General features: G+C 41.3%; 2 protein-coding genes across 2 annotated transcripts in view; one reads left to right on the forward strand and one right to left on the reverse strand.

Annotated features, from left to right (window-relative positions):
* impa2 (inositol monophosphatase 2) overlaps positions 1 to 16,955 on the forward strand; it is a 35,594-nt gene that overhangs the window by 10,097 nt on the left and 8,542 nt on the right. Inside the window, exons 3-5 of the mRNA XM_020524012.2 lie at positions 8,955 to 9,059; positions 10,333 to 10,378; positions 16,627 to 16,735. Of these exons, the coding sequence (XP_020379601.1) occupies positions 8,955 to 9,059; positions 10,333 to 10,378; positions 16,627 to 16,735 (260 nt within the window). The remainder of the gene's footprint in view (positions 1 to 8,954; positions 9,060 to 10,332; positions 10,379 to 16,626; positions 16,736 to 16,955) is intronic.
* LOC109923996 (cathepsin Z-like) overlaps positions 2,157 to 16,955 on the reverse strand; it is a 39,161-nt gene continuing 24,362 nt past the window's right edge. Inside the window, exon 6 of the mRNA XM_048595796.1 lies at positions 2,157 to 2,865. Coding sequence (XP_048451753.1) covers positions 2,812 to 2,865 — 54 coding nt within the window. The 3' untranslated portion in view covers positions 2,157 to 2,811. The remainder of the gene's footprint in view (positions 2,866 to 16,955) is intronic.

Below are 16,955 nucleotides of genomic sequence, written 5' to 3' on the forward strand. Positions count from 1 at the left end.
CACGCCCTGGCATGCCTACTTGCCACTGGGCGGTGAGGATCCCAGTGGAGGGCTATCTATTCTTCCAGAGCACATTCCCTTCTGACTTGGAAGATTGGGAAGTCTCTGACTTAAGGACTGTGGACCTTGATTTTCAAATTCTGTAAATCATTTGTCCTCTGGTGGAGTCTTTTATCTCTCAGATTTCATAAATTCATAAGATATGGTGGCTGAATTAGGCCATTCGGCCCATTGAATTCTGCTCTGTCATTTGATCATGGCTGCCATGCTCCTCATCCCCATTTTCCTGCCTTCTCCCCATAACGCTTCAACCCATTACCATTTAAAAATCTGTTTAACTCCTCCTTAAATTTACTCACTGTCCCAGGATTTACCGCACTTTGGAGTAGTGAATTCTACAGATTCACAACCCTTTGGGTGATGTAGCTTTTCCTCAATTCTGTTTTAAATTTACTACCCCTTATCTTAACGCCTTTTGTGGAGGATGTCATTCCTGCTAAACCCAATAGTTGGCATATTATTTTTTATATGGAGGTCCCTTACTCTCTTAATTTCCTTCGCAGGTAAGTTCTTCTCTGCTAATTTAGGTATGACATGGGGTGCTTTAATCTCATGAATATCCATCATTGAGGACAACAGCACAGTTAAAACACATGCTTTCTTCCTTGTAGTATCCTAGTCTTCTTGACCAATTGCTTTTTGGTTTGAATAGTTTTTTTTTGTTTTGTGGTGTCCCGGATTTAAGACCAGTTTCTTTCTTTTGACTGTGTCCTGAAGTTATGGACGTGGGCCTGGGGTTCCAAGGAGTCATTTATGGCTTATTTCTGTTTTAATTAAGCAATCTTTACTCTTCAATTGGTTTAGAATCCTTCCGTTTCTTATTAATGTGTTTGTTTATTCCTTTTAAAGCTGTATTAAATGTACAGCATTCTAATACTATTTTTAATCTACAGTATTCAATCTTGTATTCTGGTGTTAAATCAATGCTAGTATAGCTGTGTTGCCTTGAAGCTTCTTCAGACTTTTAAACCCTCATGTTTTTTCCATTGTCTGCAAATTTTTAAAATCTGCATTTTGACAATACTGTGTGAAATTTTTCCAATGCAGCATTAAATTTAATTAAATTCACTATAAAAACTGTTGTTACTTCATTCCAGCTTTAACCTGTGTTAAATGATAAGGCTGTATCTTTGTACTGCTTACTGGCATTTTCCAGCCTTGACAATTAAAATGGTGATTCCCCACCTTCTCAAGTGAGTTCCCACCTTCTCCAGCCAAGGTTGAGGTTTCCCACATTTGTCATGGGCAAAATGGATTTTTTTTTCTCACTTTACCTGGCCCAAAGCACACTGTGCTTCCTGTTGCAAAATATTTTTTCAACAAATTTCTATGGCTGAGCCTTAGTAGATTTTCCCACTGAAATCCCAGTTTAAATTGTGTCCCAGTCTTCTAAAAGCCTTTCAATTCTTAGTACTTTCTTCGGTTTAAACTCTTTCTTCAGCTATTTTAAATTGTCATTTTAAAATGTGCTACTTTCCTGATAATGTACTGTTGGTATAAATTAATTTCCTGGCCATTTCTCTGCATACTGTTGACATGCTTGGAGCTTGCTTAAATGGCAGTGATAATTATTTTGAAGGGCGAATGCTCCCTTCCACTTCTTTCCTTCCCAGCATAGTCTTTTGTTCCTTTACTGTGAAGCTTTTCCTTGCCCTTTAATTTTACTCCCATAGATCCTTTCTCTTTAAGGAGTCTGCCTCTTCCCAGTGTGGCTAGCTTTTACTTTCTTCCTTCCTTGCCCACATTGTTTTTCTTCTCAGTCTTGTGTTACCTCTCAGGTAAAGGTTTTATCTGGAGTGCTGCTGACTGCAAGTTGGTTTACAGGTTTTAGCTGCTAATTGTCTGTGTCATGTTCAAGGGTAAATTTAATCACCTTCAGAATGTTGTTTCCCAGGTAGAATGGAATCACTCACCGTTGTGATCTTAAGGTACTTCTGCAATGTTGTTTTCCGCTGATTACCATATCATATTGGGCTGTGGGTACCAACCACTGGTGGCTTGTGGGTAGGGTAGTTTGCTGCTACCAATCCTCCTTTCTAATTGTCAGTGATAGAGGATAAACTACCAGAGAGTCTTAACAAGAAGAGGCACTTGTCTTGCATAATATGGTGTAATTTATTGCATGACAGTGTCACAATTTCACTGGAAAGAGTGCACAAGAGTGCCCCAGTGTTCCACAAGCCGTCACATAATATGTAAATGTACAAAATCCCAATGTAATCACCAAAATGTGTAATTTGCCTGACTGCTACTCAGGATAAAAGTAATTCACATCAGGCTTTTTTGGTTGACGTTTCGGGTCTGGTGACCCTCCGAATGAGGAACGTTAACTCTGTTTTTTACTTCACAGATGCTGCCAGACCTGCTGAGCTTTTCCAGCAACGTCTGTTTTTGTTCCTGATTTACAGCATCCGCAGTTCTTTTGGTTTTTATTTTTAAGTTTTTTTTTTTTGGTAATACAGAAAGAACTTTCCTTACTGTAACATGCTTCGCTTTGACAAGAACAGCAAAACAAAAGGTTTTCTAATTTATGCAGCTTAAAGTTTACCCCTTCAAAACTGCACTAACATCCCTTAATCATGATTAACACAGACAAAAGATAAATGTTTTAACCATAAACTATGGGTGGCAAAGAATATACACAGTATACCAAAGATCAACAAAGTAGAAAGTTTCATTCTGATTTTTGCCATGATGATGTGCTATTGTCTGTAGGGTGATGGTCATCCTTCAATTCAGTGGTTGAGCAGGTTAACTTGGGTCTTGTATGAAATTCTTTCTTCTACATTTTCTTGGATTTGCAGTCTTTTCCCACATAAAGAAAGGAAGAGATAGACCCTTTCAGTCTGTGGCCTCTGACTGATATTTTTTCCGACTGTGCTGCTCTTGACACTTACAACTTTTTAACACTCCGCAATTCAACCAATCAGATGGCTATTGTCAGGAAGGATCTCCATAACTCAAAGACTCCTGGTGCTGTTCAGTCTCATTATCCCATACCTCTTTCAAAAAGACATTTCCTTACACAGCTCAACAATATCTTTCAAGTTGCAAAACGTTCCCATATTCCTGTTTATAGAAGTCCAAGTTCCACTTCAATTTACAGTATCGTCTCATAAGTGAAAACGATGCTGTCTCTTACATTTGCAGTCATTACAATTAATGTTAGGCATAACTACAACTATGAGGAGTCAAAAATTACCTGTCTGTGTCTAAGTGCAAAATGGCCCAATTCTCCAACCAAAGTCTGTTACATCATCAACTTTATCATCAACTCTTTCAGAAATGTAATGTTATACAATGTTCTATTCCTCTATTAAGAAAGGAAATTATCCTGCATATTTTTAAACTCAGTTTATTTTCTTGACCTGTTACCTCCTATCAAGGAATCTGTCGAGTTTCTGTGCTCCCCCATACTTTTCTGTACCCTAATATTCATTGAGTATTTCTTTGCCTTGTTTTCTATTCCCAAATATCCAACTTCACCCTTCTCTGGATTGAATTCCAATTGTTATTTTCTTACTGATCTGACCAGTCCATTTCTGCAGTCTATAGTTTACTTCCTCACTATTAATCACATGACTATTGTATCATCTGCGAACTTCTTGATCATGCCTCCTACATTTAATTCTAAATCATTGTGTAAATTGAGCCTTATGTAACCTCACTGGAAATAGCTTTTCTCAGTTGCAAAATGACCCATAGTTCAAAACCATTTGCTCCTACTTTGTTCATAACAATTTGGTTCCTGGCTGTGAGTTGTTTCAGACGTAACTTTTCCTTCAGTCCCATGGATCATTACGTTCCTGACTAGTCTGCCACGTAGAGCCTTGTCAAAAGCCTTTTTAGAGACCATGTCAACTGTTCTGTTTCTGGCCTACAGCTAACAGATAGATTGGGTTAATTTTTCCGAGCTAGCATTGGTGGGATTTGAACTCTTGATCTTTGGATTATTTGTCTCATGGAACAGGGGTCAACAGCAAGAAAATGAAGTTGAGACACAGATTAGTAATGATCGAATTGGGAAGTCCATTCCTGTGTCTGTATCTGACAGTTACAATTCCCTGCTCTCCTACCTGTGCATGAAAATGTTTACATTTAATAAGTATAAGAATGAAGACATTTTGTTAGTGTATGGACTATATTTGTTGGCCGTTGTGCAGTTTGGTCAATGGTTGACCAGAGCTGACATGATTTTTGAGATTAAATGAACATTTAGACAAAAAAGTATAATTAATGGATTACTGTGTTTCTCTAAGTTCCAAGAAGTTTTTTTTTCTTTCTTGGAAGGACATGAGCTTTCAGTTTGATGTTGCACATACGCTACTGTGACTTAACAATTTACAACTCTTGACCAAAGCGGTTTCATTGAGTAACCAGCTTCCTCTCTGCTCCAGAGATAGTAGGAACTGCAGATGCTGGAGAATCCGAGACAACAAGGTGCAGGGCTGGATGAACACAGCAGGCCAAGCAGCATCATAGGAGCAGAGAGGCTGACGTTTCGGGCCTAGACCCTTCATCAGAAAAGGGGGAGGGGAAGGGGGTTCCGAAATAAATAGGGAGAGAGTGGGAGGCGGATAGAGGAGAGGATAGGTGGAGAGGAAACAAACGGGTTGAAAAGGCGGGGATGGAGCCAGTAAAGGTGAGTGTAACAACTGCACCTCCCAGTCGCGAACCATTTCAACTCCCCCTCCCATTCCTCAGACGACATGTCCATCCTGGGCCTCCTGCAGTGCCACAACGATGCCACCCGAAGGTTGCAGGAACAGCAACTCGTATTCCGCTTGGGAACCCTGCAGCCCAATGGTATCAATGTGGATTTCACAAGTTTCAAAATCTCCCCTCCCCCTACCGCATCCCAAAACCAGTCCAGCTTGTCCCTACCTCCCTAACCTGTTCTTCCTCCCACCTATCCCCTCCTCCCACCTCAAGCCGCACCTCCATCTCCTACCGACCAACCTCATCCCGCCCCCTTGACCTGTCCGTCCTCCCTGGACTGACCTATCCCCTTCCTAACTCCCTACCTACACTCACCTTTACTGGCTCCATCCCCGCCTCTTCGACCTGTTTGTTTCCTCTCCACCTCTCCTCTCTATCCCTCTTCTATCCGCCTCCCACTCTCTCCCTATTTATTTCGGAACCCCCTTCCCCTCCCCCTTTTCTGATGAAGGGTCTAGGCCCGAAACGTCAGCCTCTCTGCTCCTCTCTGCTCCGGTATCTTTAACGTGAATATTTTTAGTATCTCTGCGCTGCAATAAGGTATTTGTTTGTGTTAACACCATTTTACATTGCTGCCTTCATACTAGTAAATTTTTGGCAACGTGAGGAATTTTTTTTTTGTAATGAAACTTCCTGCAGTGTCAGGAGCATTTCTGAACATTAGTTTGAAAAAGAGAGAGATTTTTGTTCCTTTCCTGTGATTAGAATCATGTTTTTCAGCCCACCTCCATTCCATGCACAAAGGTTTTCAGCTGTGATGCTGGGACTCTGTAGCTGAATATTGCAGTGGCCTTGTGATCTTCTTAACTAGGGAGAAAAACTACTTTCCCACCCTTGTCAAACCAGCTTACAGCTGCACTGCTACATCCATGACCTATGTGGTGAGGCAGTATCCTTGCACGTCACATTCAAACCAATATATTTGCAGCCATAAAAGATATTTGAGAAGGTTTGTGGAGTTCGGTACTCATTGAACAAACAGTATAACCTACCTCATTATATTCGCTATTTACATAATATATTTACACAGGTAGGTTGGACCTTGAAAAGTGTGTTGCTTCAGTGTAAATTCAGAGGCATGTCCTGACCTAACATCAAAAGGGAGCTGTGCTAGATTTCTTGGCAGAGGCACTGTTGCAATAATTTGTAGATTTATGCCTCAAGAGAAATAGGCATTGTGCTATCAAGTTGAACAAGCCTAAGGAAGAGATTGAATGCATCATAAACAAGAGCGTAAAGGGAGGGAGGTCTCTGTTTTGGATAAAGGCAAAGGAGAGACATGCTGTGGTTAGATTTCCAGAGGTATTTGGTCAGATGCTCATCAAGGTTGTTGTGGAACATAGAAGCTTATGATTATAGACGATAACATATTTATATAGAAGCTTGGCTGGCTAGCAGCAAACAGAGTGCATAACCAGGTCTTTTTGTCTAATTGGTAGGATGTGATGAGGGAAGTTCCCGTAGGTTCACTGATGTCCTTTAGGAAAGGAAATCTGCCATCTTTACCTGGCCTGGCCTACATGTGACTCCAGACTCTTGGCAATGTGGTTGATTCTTAACTGCCCTTTGGATAGTTAGCGGTGGGCAACAAATGTTGGCCTAGCCAGCAATGCCCACATCCTGTGAATTAATTAGAAGTTTAGGAGTTTAAGCTCGTACCTCAACTGATGACAATTCGCATCAGTGACTTGGACGAGGGGAGTGAAGGTATGGCAGCTACAGACAAAATTAAGTTGGGTGGAAAAGCATGTTGTGTAAAAGACACCAGGAAGTTGCTGAAGATGTAAACCAGTTGAGTGGGTGGTCAGAAATCTGGCAGATTAAATATACTGAGGAAAAATGTCAAATAGTTCACTTTGACAGGAAGAATGATAGAGTATTACTTAAATTGAGAACAACTCTGGAATTTTGAGATACATGTGGAATCTAGATGCATGATCACAAAGTCAGGACACCAATACAGCACATAATCAAGAAGGCCAACAGTTTACCACAGGAAGTTGTTGAGGCTGGGTCATTTAGTATATTCAAGGCTGAGAAAGATAGATCTTTAAACAGTAACGGAATTAAGGGTTATAGCGAAAATACAGGAAGTAGAGTTGAGGAATATCAGATGAGCTGTGATCATATTGAGTCTGGATGTTATTCATCAGTTATACAGGGAATTGGTGAGTTCACATCTTGAATACTGTGCGCAGCTAATGAAAGATATAAATGCATTGGAGGTAGTTCAGCGAGATTTACAAGATTAATATCAAGAATGAATGGGTTTTTTTTTTCGGGACACATAGGGCAGGCTGAGCTTGTTTGCACTGGAGTTTAGAAGAGAGTGACATGACTTAGTTGAAGATTGAGACCCTGAATAGTCTTAACAAAATGGATGTGGAAAAGAAGTTTGCTCTTGTGAGGGAATCTAGAACTAGGGGCCACTGTTTTTACTTTAGGAGTTGCCCTTTCAGGGCAGAGTTTACTTTTTTTAATCTCTTAGAGTTGTGTGACTTTGGACACAGAAAGCACTTGATGTGGGGGTTGTTAAATATTTGTAAATCACGAGTAGATTGATTCCTTAGCCTAACAAGAATCTAAGGTTATTGGGTAGATGAAAATATGGAATTTGAAACGCAAACAGCTCAGCCTTAATCTTATTGAATAGCACTGCAGGCTTGAGGGGCTGAATGATATACTTCTGCTCCTATTTTGTATATTAATATTGTCATGGAAGATCATCTGGATCACTAATGTCCTTTCGGATAGTTATTATTTTTGCCCACACTGACCTATGTGTGACTCCACTCTCCCATCAATATGGGAGGGTGTGGGGGTGAAAGGGAGGAGGAACCAATTTTGTAGGCAGCAAATTAAGTCACAAATCACCCGGGGTAAGTGGGAAGATACAAACGTAAGCAGATATGGGTGTAACTCATTTGCATTAAAAATGCCCAAATATTTTGCACCAGTTCAGAAAATTCCTCCCATATTACAATGAAATTATTGGGACAAACCTGCAGAAACTCGACGTCAGAGACAACAAGGTGTAGAGCTGGATGAACACAGCAGGCCAAGCAGCATCAGAGGAGCACATCCAGCTCTACACCTTGTTATCTCGGATTCTCCAGCATCTGCAGTTCCTACTATCTCAGAAACTCGACGTCATTGTGTTTGGAAAGTGTGAATGCTGCATTTGAAAATATTTAAAACTTAGCTGTAAGGGTATGGAGCTTGGACAAGGAAAGATTTGGAATAAAGAATGGGAGTTATTTGTTGCCAATGAATCCTGTGCTATTTGTATTGGAGTTACACTAACAGCATGACCACAACCCCAATGTGTTTGCTTTCCTTGCAATCTATTATTTATTTTATCCTCAGTATAAATGAATCACCCTAGCATTCGATGGTTGCAAGGCACTACAGGCTTTCAATTCAATACTGAAATCTTGATGAGTCATATTGGACTTGAAACATTAACTCTGTTTCTCTCCCCACAGATGCTGCCAGACCTGCTGAGTTTCTCCAGCATTTGTTTGTGTTCATGCTTGTTTCTGATTTCCAGCATCCACAGTATTTTGCTTTTCTTAATTAATTACTTTAGGATTAATTCTGAGGTGTAGCCTTGTTTAAAAACATCAAAGCAACTGGATTGTTCATAAACAATCACAATCTGGAGAAATTCCACAAGTCTGGCAGTATCTGTAAAGAACGAAGCCATGTTAATGTTTTGAGTCCAATATGACTTTTTTTTTAGAGCTCAATAATAATGTCCTGTATTTACCAAGTCTGATTGACGGCTCTGTCTGTTTTTATGTGGATTTTTTTCACGCTGTGTTCTTATTTAAAGGATAATATAATGTTTTGACCTCAATATTGAATTGTCCTATCCTGCTACAGTAAAGTTAGTTAGTTGGATTAATATTTATAACACTAAATGACAGTAGTTATGTAACAAAATAATTTAAACTTGTAATGACTTGAATTCTCAGTTTTGGTGGCTCTTTTGAAAGAGGGTGGAAAATCTAAGGAAGAATCCCTTCCAGTCAAAGCACTGCTCCATTTTTTTGAGCCATTTGACCCTAAGAAACCTCCAGTACAAACAGTTGGTCATTATGTGAAATATAGTTGGATGGACGTATGCAATGCATTGTTGCCATTTTTTAATTGAATCCAGCTTCTTGTTGCAGATTTATTGGTGAAGAATCAGTTGCAGCTGGTGAAAAATGCATTCTGACTGACGACCCCACTTGGATAATAGACCCCATCGATGGAACTTGTAACTTTGTACACGGGTATAATTTGAGCTTCAAAAGATTACTTCCAGTCCTTCATTTAAAAAAGAAAGTCATCTTACACACCAAACTACATTATGTGTCCATGCTTAAATATTGTACAGGAATAATATAACATTACATATTGATCATAATTCCACTCAGTCATCTTATTGTTCATTAACTGAAGGAAATATTTGCTTTTGAATGTGTTAAAAACGAATGTTGGCAATGTTTTAGGTGGGTGCTTTTTGCATTTGAAAATGAGCATCCACAAATTAAATCCACTGCTATCTTTGTGGATACAGCATATCCATACCAGTTTCTTAGCAGCATTAGTGTCTCAAATTGGAAAGGCAGTGTGAGCTCAGGTTCTGTGTTGGATGTGAGGACTTTTAAAGAAGGAAATATCTGTCCTATGCTGTTAAAGATGTGTAGATACATTAGTGCTGTCTTCACCTTTAACCTAATCTCCATGAGAAAACAGGAATGGATAAATCATTATTGCACACTTTTACTGTTTGTGGAGTTTTATACAAAACCAGGAAGAATGTCATTGTCAAATATAAGAAGCTGATTCCACAGAGGCAATGAAGATGTAATTATAACACCTCATTAAAAAAGAAAAAGTGCTTGCAATTATACAGCACCTTCTCATGACCTCAGGACATTCCAAACCACACTTGCCGCCAATAAAGTACTTTAGAACTGTAGTCACTATAGTAACGTATGAAATGTGTCAGCAAGTTTGTACACACTGAAGTCCCAAGAATAGTAAATAGATAGCAGTGCTAGTTAAGGGATAAATATTATCCAGGATACCAGAAAGAACTGCTGCTCCTTGAAGAAGTGCCATAGAATCTTTAACATGAGAGGGACAGTTAGTTTCCATCTAGACCCTCACCAGAGATTGAGCCTCAGACAGGTATTATACTGGAGTATCAGCGTAGAATTTGTGCTAGAGTGGGACTTGAACCTGCAATTTACTGGTGAGAGTGCTACCAACTGAGCCACAGCTGGTACAGTATGAAAGGGAGGGGATTAAATTCTTATGCAGCTAACGTCTATGAAACTCGTTTGGGTGCCAGAAAGTTGCATGTTCTTGTGAACAAACGTTATTAGTGGTAGTTTAACCACACAGCAAGGAAACGGTCATTTTCCCATCATCCATCTGAATATCAGTTAGATTTTCCCATTAGGCCAACAACTGTGTATCTCTCTCTCTCTCTCTCATACTTTGTAAAGTGACGTTATTAAATCAAACAGAATTGTGACACTGACTTCTCTTTTTTAGAACACCGGTGGTGGCAGTTTCTATTGGACTTTCTGTCAAAAAAGAGGTAAAAAGAAAAAATTGTGTGATTAAACCGGCCTTCCACTTTGACCCTCAACTTCTCCTCGAATTGCATCACAATTTCATCTGTTTCCTTCCCCTCCCCAATTTCCTCCACTTCCTCAAAAAATTAACTCTTTGGTTATCTGGGGCAGGCTAGCAATCTCCATTTGTGAGAACAGGGCCACTTGGGCCATTGCAGACAAATCTGATTGGAAACCTGTTGGCCATTCATCTTGTGTTTTTACTGGATAGCCTACCAACCTCACCGCAGGAAACTGTTAATGAAGCTGGCGTAGATTATCAAATATGGAATATTTGGGGAATTGGACTGAGATTTTGGCTAAGCTTGAAGTTAAGAGTTGGAGCTGTATCAGTTAGAGCTAAAGAATTAGAATTTTTATTCATTCATGGGATATGGATGTCGACGTCTAGGCCAGAATTTATTGTCCATTCATGAGTTCAGAGGCAACCACATTGCTGTGGGCCTGGAGTCACATGTAGGTAAGATGGCAAATTTCCTTCCTTCAAGGACATTAGTGAACCAGATGGGTTTTTGTGACAATCCATTGTGGTTACATGGTAGCCATTAAACTAGCTTTTCAGACCAGAGTTTGTTTTCTTGATTTTTGAATTCAAATTGCAACATTTGCCCCAGTGGGATTTAACCCAACCTTTAGCCTGGGGTTTTGGATTACTAGCCCAGTGGTATAACCATTACATTACCTCCTCCTTACACCAAATGTAAAGATCAACACTTTTTATCGTAGACCTGTATTGAGATAGTTGTTGTTAACACAAGTATTCTGAGGGGGGGAGAAATGGTTGTGTGTTGATCTGAAATGTTAAATGTGAATGGAAGAGATTCATAGATCAGACTGAAATTCATTTTCAAGGCATGGTGGAAGATGGCACAATATAGAAATTGAAGAATGAAGGAGAACCAATCATGGCTGTATGAGAAGGAGTAGAAAATGGATTTTAAGAATGAATTATAGATTTATCCAAGTGGAGTGTCACATTCGTGGTGACATGATTGGCAAATCAAGGCTATAGCCTTAGCATTTTGTCTTTCACTTGCCCTTCTCCCTGCAAAAGTGTAGTTTACTGACTGAGAGCACAGAATTGTAGAGTTACCTTTCAAAGGGTTTTAAAGATGGGACAAGAAAGTAAAACTATGTAAAGAAAAAGGGTGCATAAAACATCTCATAGAAACAGAAAATCTAATGCATATGCATGGCCACCATTTTTCTGTAGTACAGCTGCAAATGTGTGTGTGTCGTCCTTAGCAGGAAAGGGAATATTGATGCTTGGCAGTCTGAATACCAGCCAAGGTTCACTGGGTAGCACTTTATCCTTGGAGTCAGAAGATGAAGGTTCAGGTGACACTCCAGCAATGTGGGCATCAAATTCAGGTTGGCCCTCTAGTACTGGTGCACCTTTTGGAGATTTTGGCTGTTTTTCAATGAGATGTTAATCTGAGGTCTTCTCTTAATCTTTCAAACAGCACCTTAAAAACAGATTGTCTGGTCAATGCCATGTTACTGTTTGCGGAACATTAACTATATGTAAATTGGTTGCCATGTTTTCTACTGTTACATATTGTCATGTGACTACACCGTACATAGTGATTGTGGCACAGGAGATTATTTGTCCCAAAGAGTCCTTTAAAGACTGACTGACTGTAAACAGCTTTGGAATGTCCTGAGGATGTGAAAAGCATTATATAAATCTAAGTCCTTTTTTTTTCTCCTTTGTCAAGACTCTGTTTTAAAGGTTGGACTTAGAATTACGCACTAGTATGCACATGTCCACAATGTGTTAGTCATCTTCAGAGTGCGAGGTTAGCATTTGAGATAAAATATCTGCATTTTGTTTCTAAACAAAATAAGCAAAGGACTGCAGATTCTGGAAGTCAGAAACAAAAACAAAAATTGCTGATAACACTCAACCGATCTGGCATCATCTGTGGATAGAAAGCAGAGTTAACATTTTGGGTCTGGTCACCTTTTTCAGAACTGATTGTAGCTAGGATAATAGCTACCTCAAATCGTTTTTTTTTGTTTGTTTGTTTGTTTGTTTTTTCTCTCTGCCTTTGTCCAGTTCTTTCCCACTAACATCTACAATTCCTCTGATGCTTTACGCTTCAGAATTTCCAGTTTGGGGGCTCCAGCCACTTCCTCTTTACCATGGGTGTGCAGTCTGTTTACACGTCCATTCCCTATCAGGATGGACTCGGGGCTTCCCGCTTCTTTCTGGGAAAAAGGCCTGAACCGACCCAACCCTCCTCTAGCCTCCTCTGCCTGGCTGAGCTTGTCCTCACTCTGAACTACTTCTGTTTTAACTCCTCTCACTTTCTTCAAGTCAAAGGGGTAGCCATGGGTACTCGCATGGGCCCTAGTTATGCCTGTCTCTTTTGTGGGGTATGTCCAATATTCCTTGATCCAATACAATTCTGGCCCCCACCCACAACTCTTTTTTTCTAGTGTATTGAGAATGTCATTGGTGCTGCTTCCCTCTCTCATCCAGAATTAGAAAAGTTTATCCATTTCACTTCCAATTTCTATCCCGCTCTTACCTTCACCCTGCCCATCTGATTCCTCCCTTCCCTTTCCTGACATCTCTGTTTCCATTTCTGGGGATAGAGTGACCATCAATATCCCACAGTTAACTATACATCCTCACACCAGGCTTCCTATAACTCCATTCCATTCTCCCAGTTTCTCCGACTCCATCGCATCTGTGCCAATGATGCCAACTTTGACAAGGGGGCCTCTGAAATGTCCACCTTCTTCATTTAACTGAGGATTCCCCAGCTCCATTGTTGACAGGGCCCTCAGCTGGGTCTGACTCATCTCCCATGCTTTCGTCCTCCCTCCACCTCCCCACCCCCCCACCCTTGTTTACCCCCACAACAGCGATTGGATTCATCTTGTCCTCACCTACCATGCCACCAGTATCCACATCCAGAGGATTATTAGCTGCCATTTCCTCCACCTCCTGCAGGATGCCTCAGCTCGATACATAATCCCCCTCCCTCACTTGTCGGCCTTTCACAGGGACCATTCCCTCCAGAACACACTGTCCCACTCTTCCGTCGCTCCCAACACATCCCCAAATTCCCACGGCACCTTCCCATGTGATCACAGAAGGTGCAACGCCTGTCTATTTACCACCTCCGTTGCCACTATGCAAGGCCCCAGAGATCCTTCCAGGTGAAGCAGTGATTTATCTGAATTTCATTCAATCGAGTTTTCTGTATTGGCTGCTCACAATGTAGTCACTTTGGGGAAACAAAGTGCGGATTGGGTGACCGCTTTGCTGAGCACGTATATTCTGTTCACAAAAATGACCCTGAGCTTCCAGTTATAGTAGGAACTGCAGATGCTGGAGAATCTGAGATAACAAGGTGTAGAGCTGGATGAACACAGCAGGCCAAGCAGCATCAGAGGAGCAGGAAAGCTGACGTTTCGGGCCTAGACCCAAAAAGACTTCATTTTCTGAAGAAGGGCCTAGGCCCGAAACGTCAGCTTTCTTGCTCCTCTGATGCTGCTTGGCCTGCTGTGTTCATCCAGCTCTACACCTTGTTATCTGAGCTTCCAGTTGCCTGCCACTTCAACACACCATCGTGTTCTCTGGCCAACATCTCTGTCTCAGGCTTGCTGCAAAGCTCAGCACAAGGTGGAAGAACAGAGAGATAAAGGGTCGAGGCCTGAAACGTCAGCCTTTCTGCTCCTCTGATGCTGCTTGGCCTGCTGTGTTCATCCAGCCCTGCACCTTGTTGTCTTGGAAGAACAGCAGTTTATTTTCTGCTCGGAAACCCCACAACCTTCTCGACTCTATTGAGTTTGATAATGTTAGGGCCTGAGCATTTTCCCCCATGTCCTTACCCCAACTCCCACACACCAGGCCGTGTCATCACATGGGCTGCTACCACAACCAACCCATTGTCAGCTACTAATGGTCCCTATTAGCAGCTATTCATTCTCCCAGGCTGACCTTTACCCACTCCTTTTCTCTGTTTAACTGCTCTTCCCTCCCTCTCTGGGCTCCATCTCCATCTATCGTTTATACCTCCCTCCTCCCCCACTCCATCTTCGGCATATAGACCAACCTGTTCCCAGCCCCAAGTCACTGGACCTGAAATGTTAATTCTGATTTCTCTCCACTGACGCTGCTAGACCTCCTGACCTTTTCCAGCAATTACTGTCCCCTGTGCCCAAATCATTCACTTATTTTCTAAAATTTTGATTTATTTGGTGTTAGCAACTATTTTCTCTATTTTCAATTACTTCAGAAGATATTTTTTGTCCTAAAAATGACACAATGCTAATACACTCACCTGCAGATGTGTAAAAGTTGCTCACTAGTCCAGATCATTGTGGAATGCAACATTAATTTCAGCTGCTTTACTGCCCGGCACATTGCTTTCTTAACCCCCTCTCCACTGGTTCCTCCATCATCTAACATTGGCCTCTGAGCCACAAAGTTCAAGTCCTACCTCAGGGCTTAATCAAAACTGACACTCTGTGTGCTCCCTTTAATACTACACTGACTGTCAGAGATCGACTCTATCCGCCTGCTCCAGAGATTGTAAAGGATTCCCTAACACTCCTTTCTTTTTTAAAAAAAAAACCAAGGCAGTTAGCCTGGTGACCTGGTCAAGATGTATCCCTCCGATAACAGCGTAAAAGAACAATTTATTTGATCATTATCACATTGTTTATGGGATTTTACTATGCACCAGCTAGCTGCTGCGTCTCCTATGCTGTGGGACTTGCTTTCTATAAAAAAAAGTTCACTGTCTATTAAATGCTTTGAGACTCCTGGTCATGTGAGGCACTATATAAATACAAGTCTATCTTCCTTCCTGTTCTTGCTTCTCTTCCCCTCCTTCCTGTTACCCTTTTCTCCCTCCTTTCCCTTCCCAGAGGCCAATTTCACGTTCCCTGTTGACGTCCACCTTTAGACTTGCCCTCTCTGTTGATGACTCCACTCAATACCTAGTTTGCTGGTCCCACTGTTGGTAATGAATGGGCAGAAGTTTCCTCCAATTAATTGTTAGGAAAACTAAAACCTATTACAAACATCTCTCCCTGGCCACTGACACTATTCCACTTCCTGACACCATCTGAAGTGTAACCAGATGGTTTGTAACCCTTGGTGTGTGATTCTTCATCTCAAACTGATCTTCTGGGTGCATGTTCATGCTGCCGTTAGGAAAGCCTTTGTCCGCCTCTGTAATCGTGCTCAGCACTTGCTCTTGTGTCGACTCGCCTGCTGCTGAAGCCTACCTGTGGGCCTTTGTAACATTGAGGCGAGACTATTCTAATGCCTTCCTTGCTGGTCACTTGTATTCTAACCTCTGTGAACCTGAGGCCATCCAAAACTCTGCCTGTGTCCTAATCTGGAATTATTTTTTAAATTATTCATTCATGGGATGAGGGTGTCGCTGACCAGGCAGCATTTATTGCCTATCCCTAATTGCCCAAAGGGCAGTTATGAGTCAACCACATTGTTGTGGGTCTAGAGTCACATGTAGGCCAGACCAGGTAAGGATGGTAGTTTCCTTCCCTAAAGGGCATTAGTGAACCAGATGGGTTTTTTAAACAACTGACAATCATTTAATCATTAGACTCTTAGTTGAAAAATTCCACCATTTGCAGTGGCAGGATTTGAATCTGGGTCCCCAGAACATTACCTGGGTCTCTGGATTAACAGTCCAGCGATTAATACCGCTAGGCCATCGCCTCCCCATGTTGATCTGTCATTCTTATGCTCGTTACTTACACTAGGCCCTAGTCAAGCAACATCTTGGTTTTTCAAATTCTCATCCTTATTTTCGAATCCCTCTCCATCATCTTGCCCTTTCCTATCTCTCAAATCTTCCAACATCGCAACCCCCTGAGATGTCTGTACTCATCCAATCCTGGCCCCCTGTGCATCCCCAGTTTTCATTGCTCCCGAATTGGTGGGTGTCACTTCAGATGCTAGATGATAACCTTTGGAATTCCCTCCCTTCACCTCTCGACCACACTTTCCTCCTCTAAGATATTCCTCAATAGCTACTTCTTTGACACCAGTAGTAGTCATCTACTTTACACCTCCCTATGTAGCTTAGTGTCATGTGTTGTGTCATAACGCCTCTGTGAAGCACCTTTTTAATGTGAAAGGTGCTATATAAATACATTGTTGTAGCATGCCAGGTTGCTGATGACATTGTTTTCCTCCATTTGTTTTCTTTCCCCCCAATAGCTTGAACTTGGCGTAATTTATAGCTGTGTTGAAGAGAAGTTATATACTGGCAGAAAAGGTCATGGAGCATTTTGTAATGGGCAGAAACTTCAGGCGTCTACTCAGACAGGTTTGTTAATTTTCTCTGTCTAATGCTTTTGGGTGTTCATGTGAAATGGCCATTTGAATAATCTTTGAATTCAGGGAACAGAAGGAAGTAATGGAATTGCCACTGACAGTGGGGTTTTGTTGGTCATTTCCTTGTTCACTATTCCTGTTACCAGCCTATTAATATGTACCACTCTCTAGTCATGCAGAATAGACACGACATCTTGGTGCATCCCATATGG

Source organism: Rhincodon typus, chromosome 4 (assembly GCF_021869965.1).
Source record: "Rhincodon typus isolate 14 chromosome 4, sRhiTyp1.1, whole genome shotgun sequence".
Classification (NCBI taxonomy): domain Eukaryota; kingdom Metazoa; phylum Chordata; class Chondrichthyes; order Orectolobiformes; family Rhincodontidae; genus Rhincodon; species Rhincodon typus.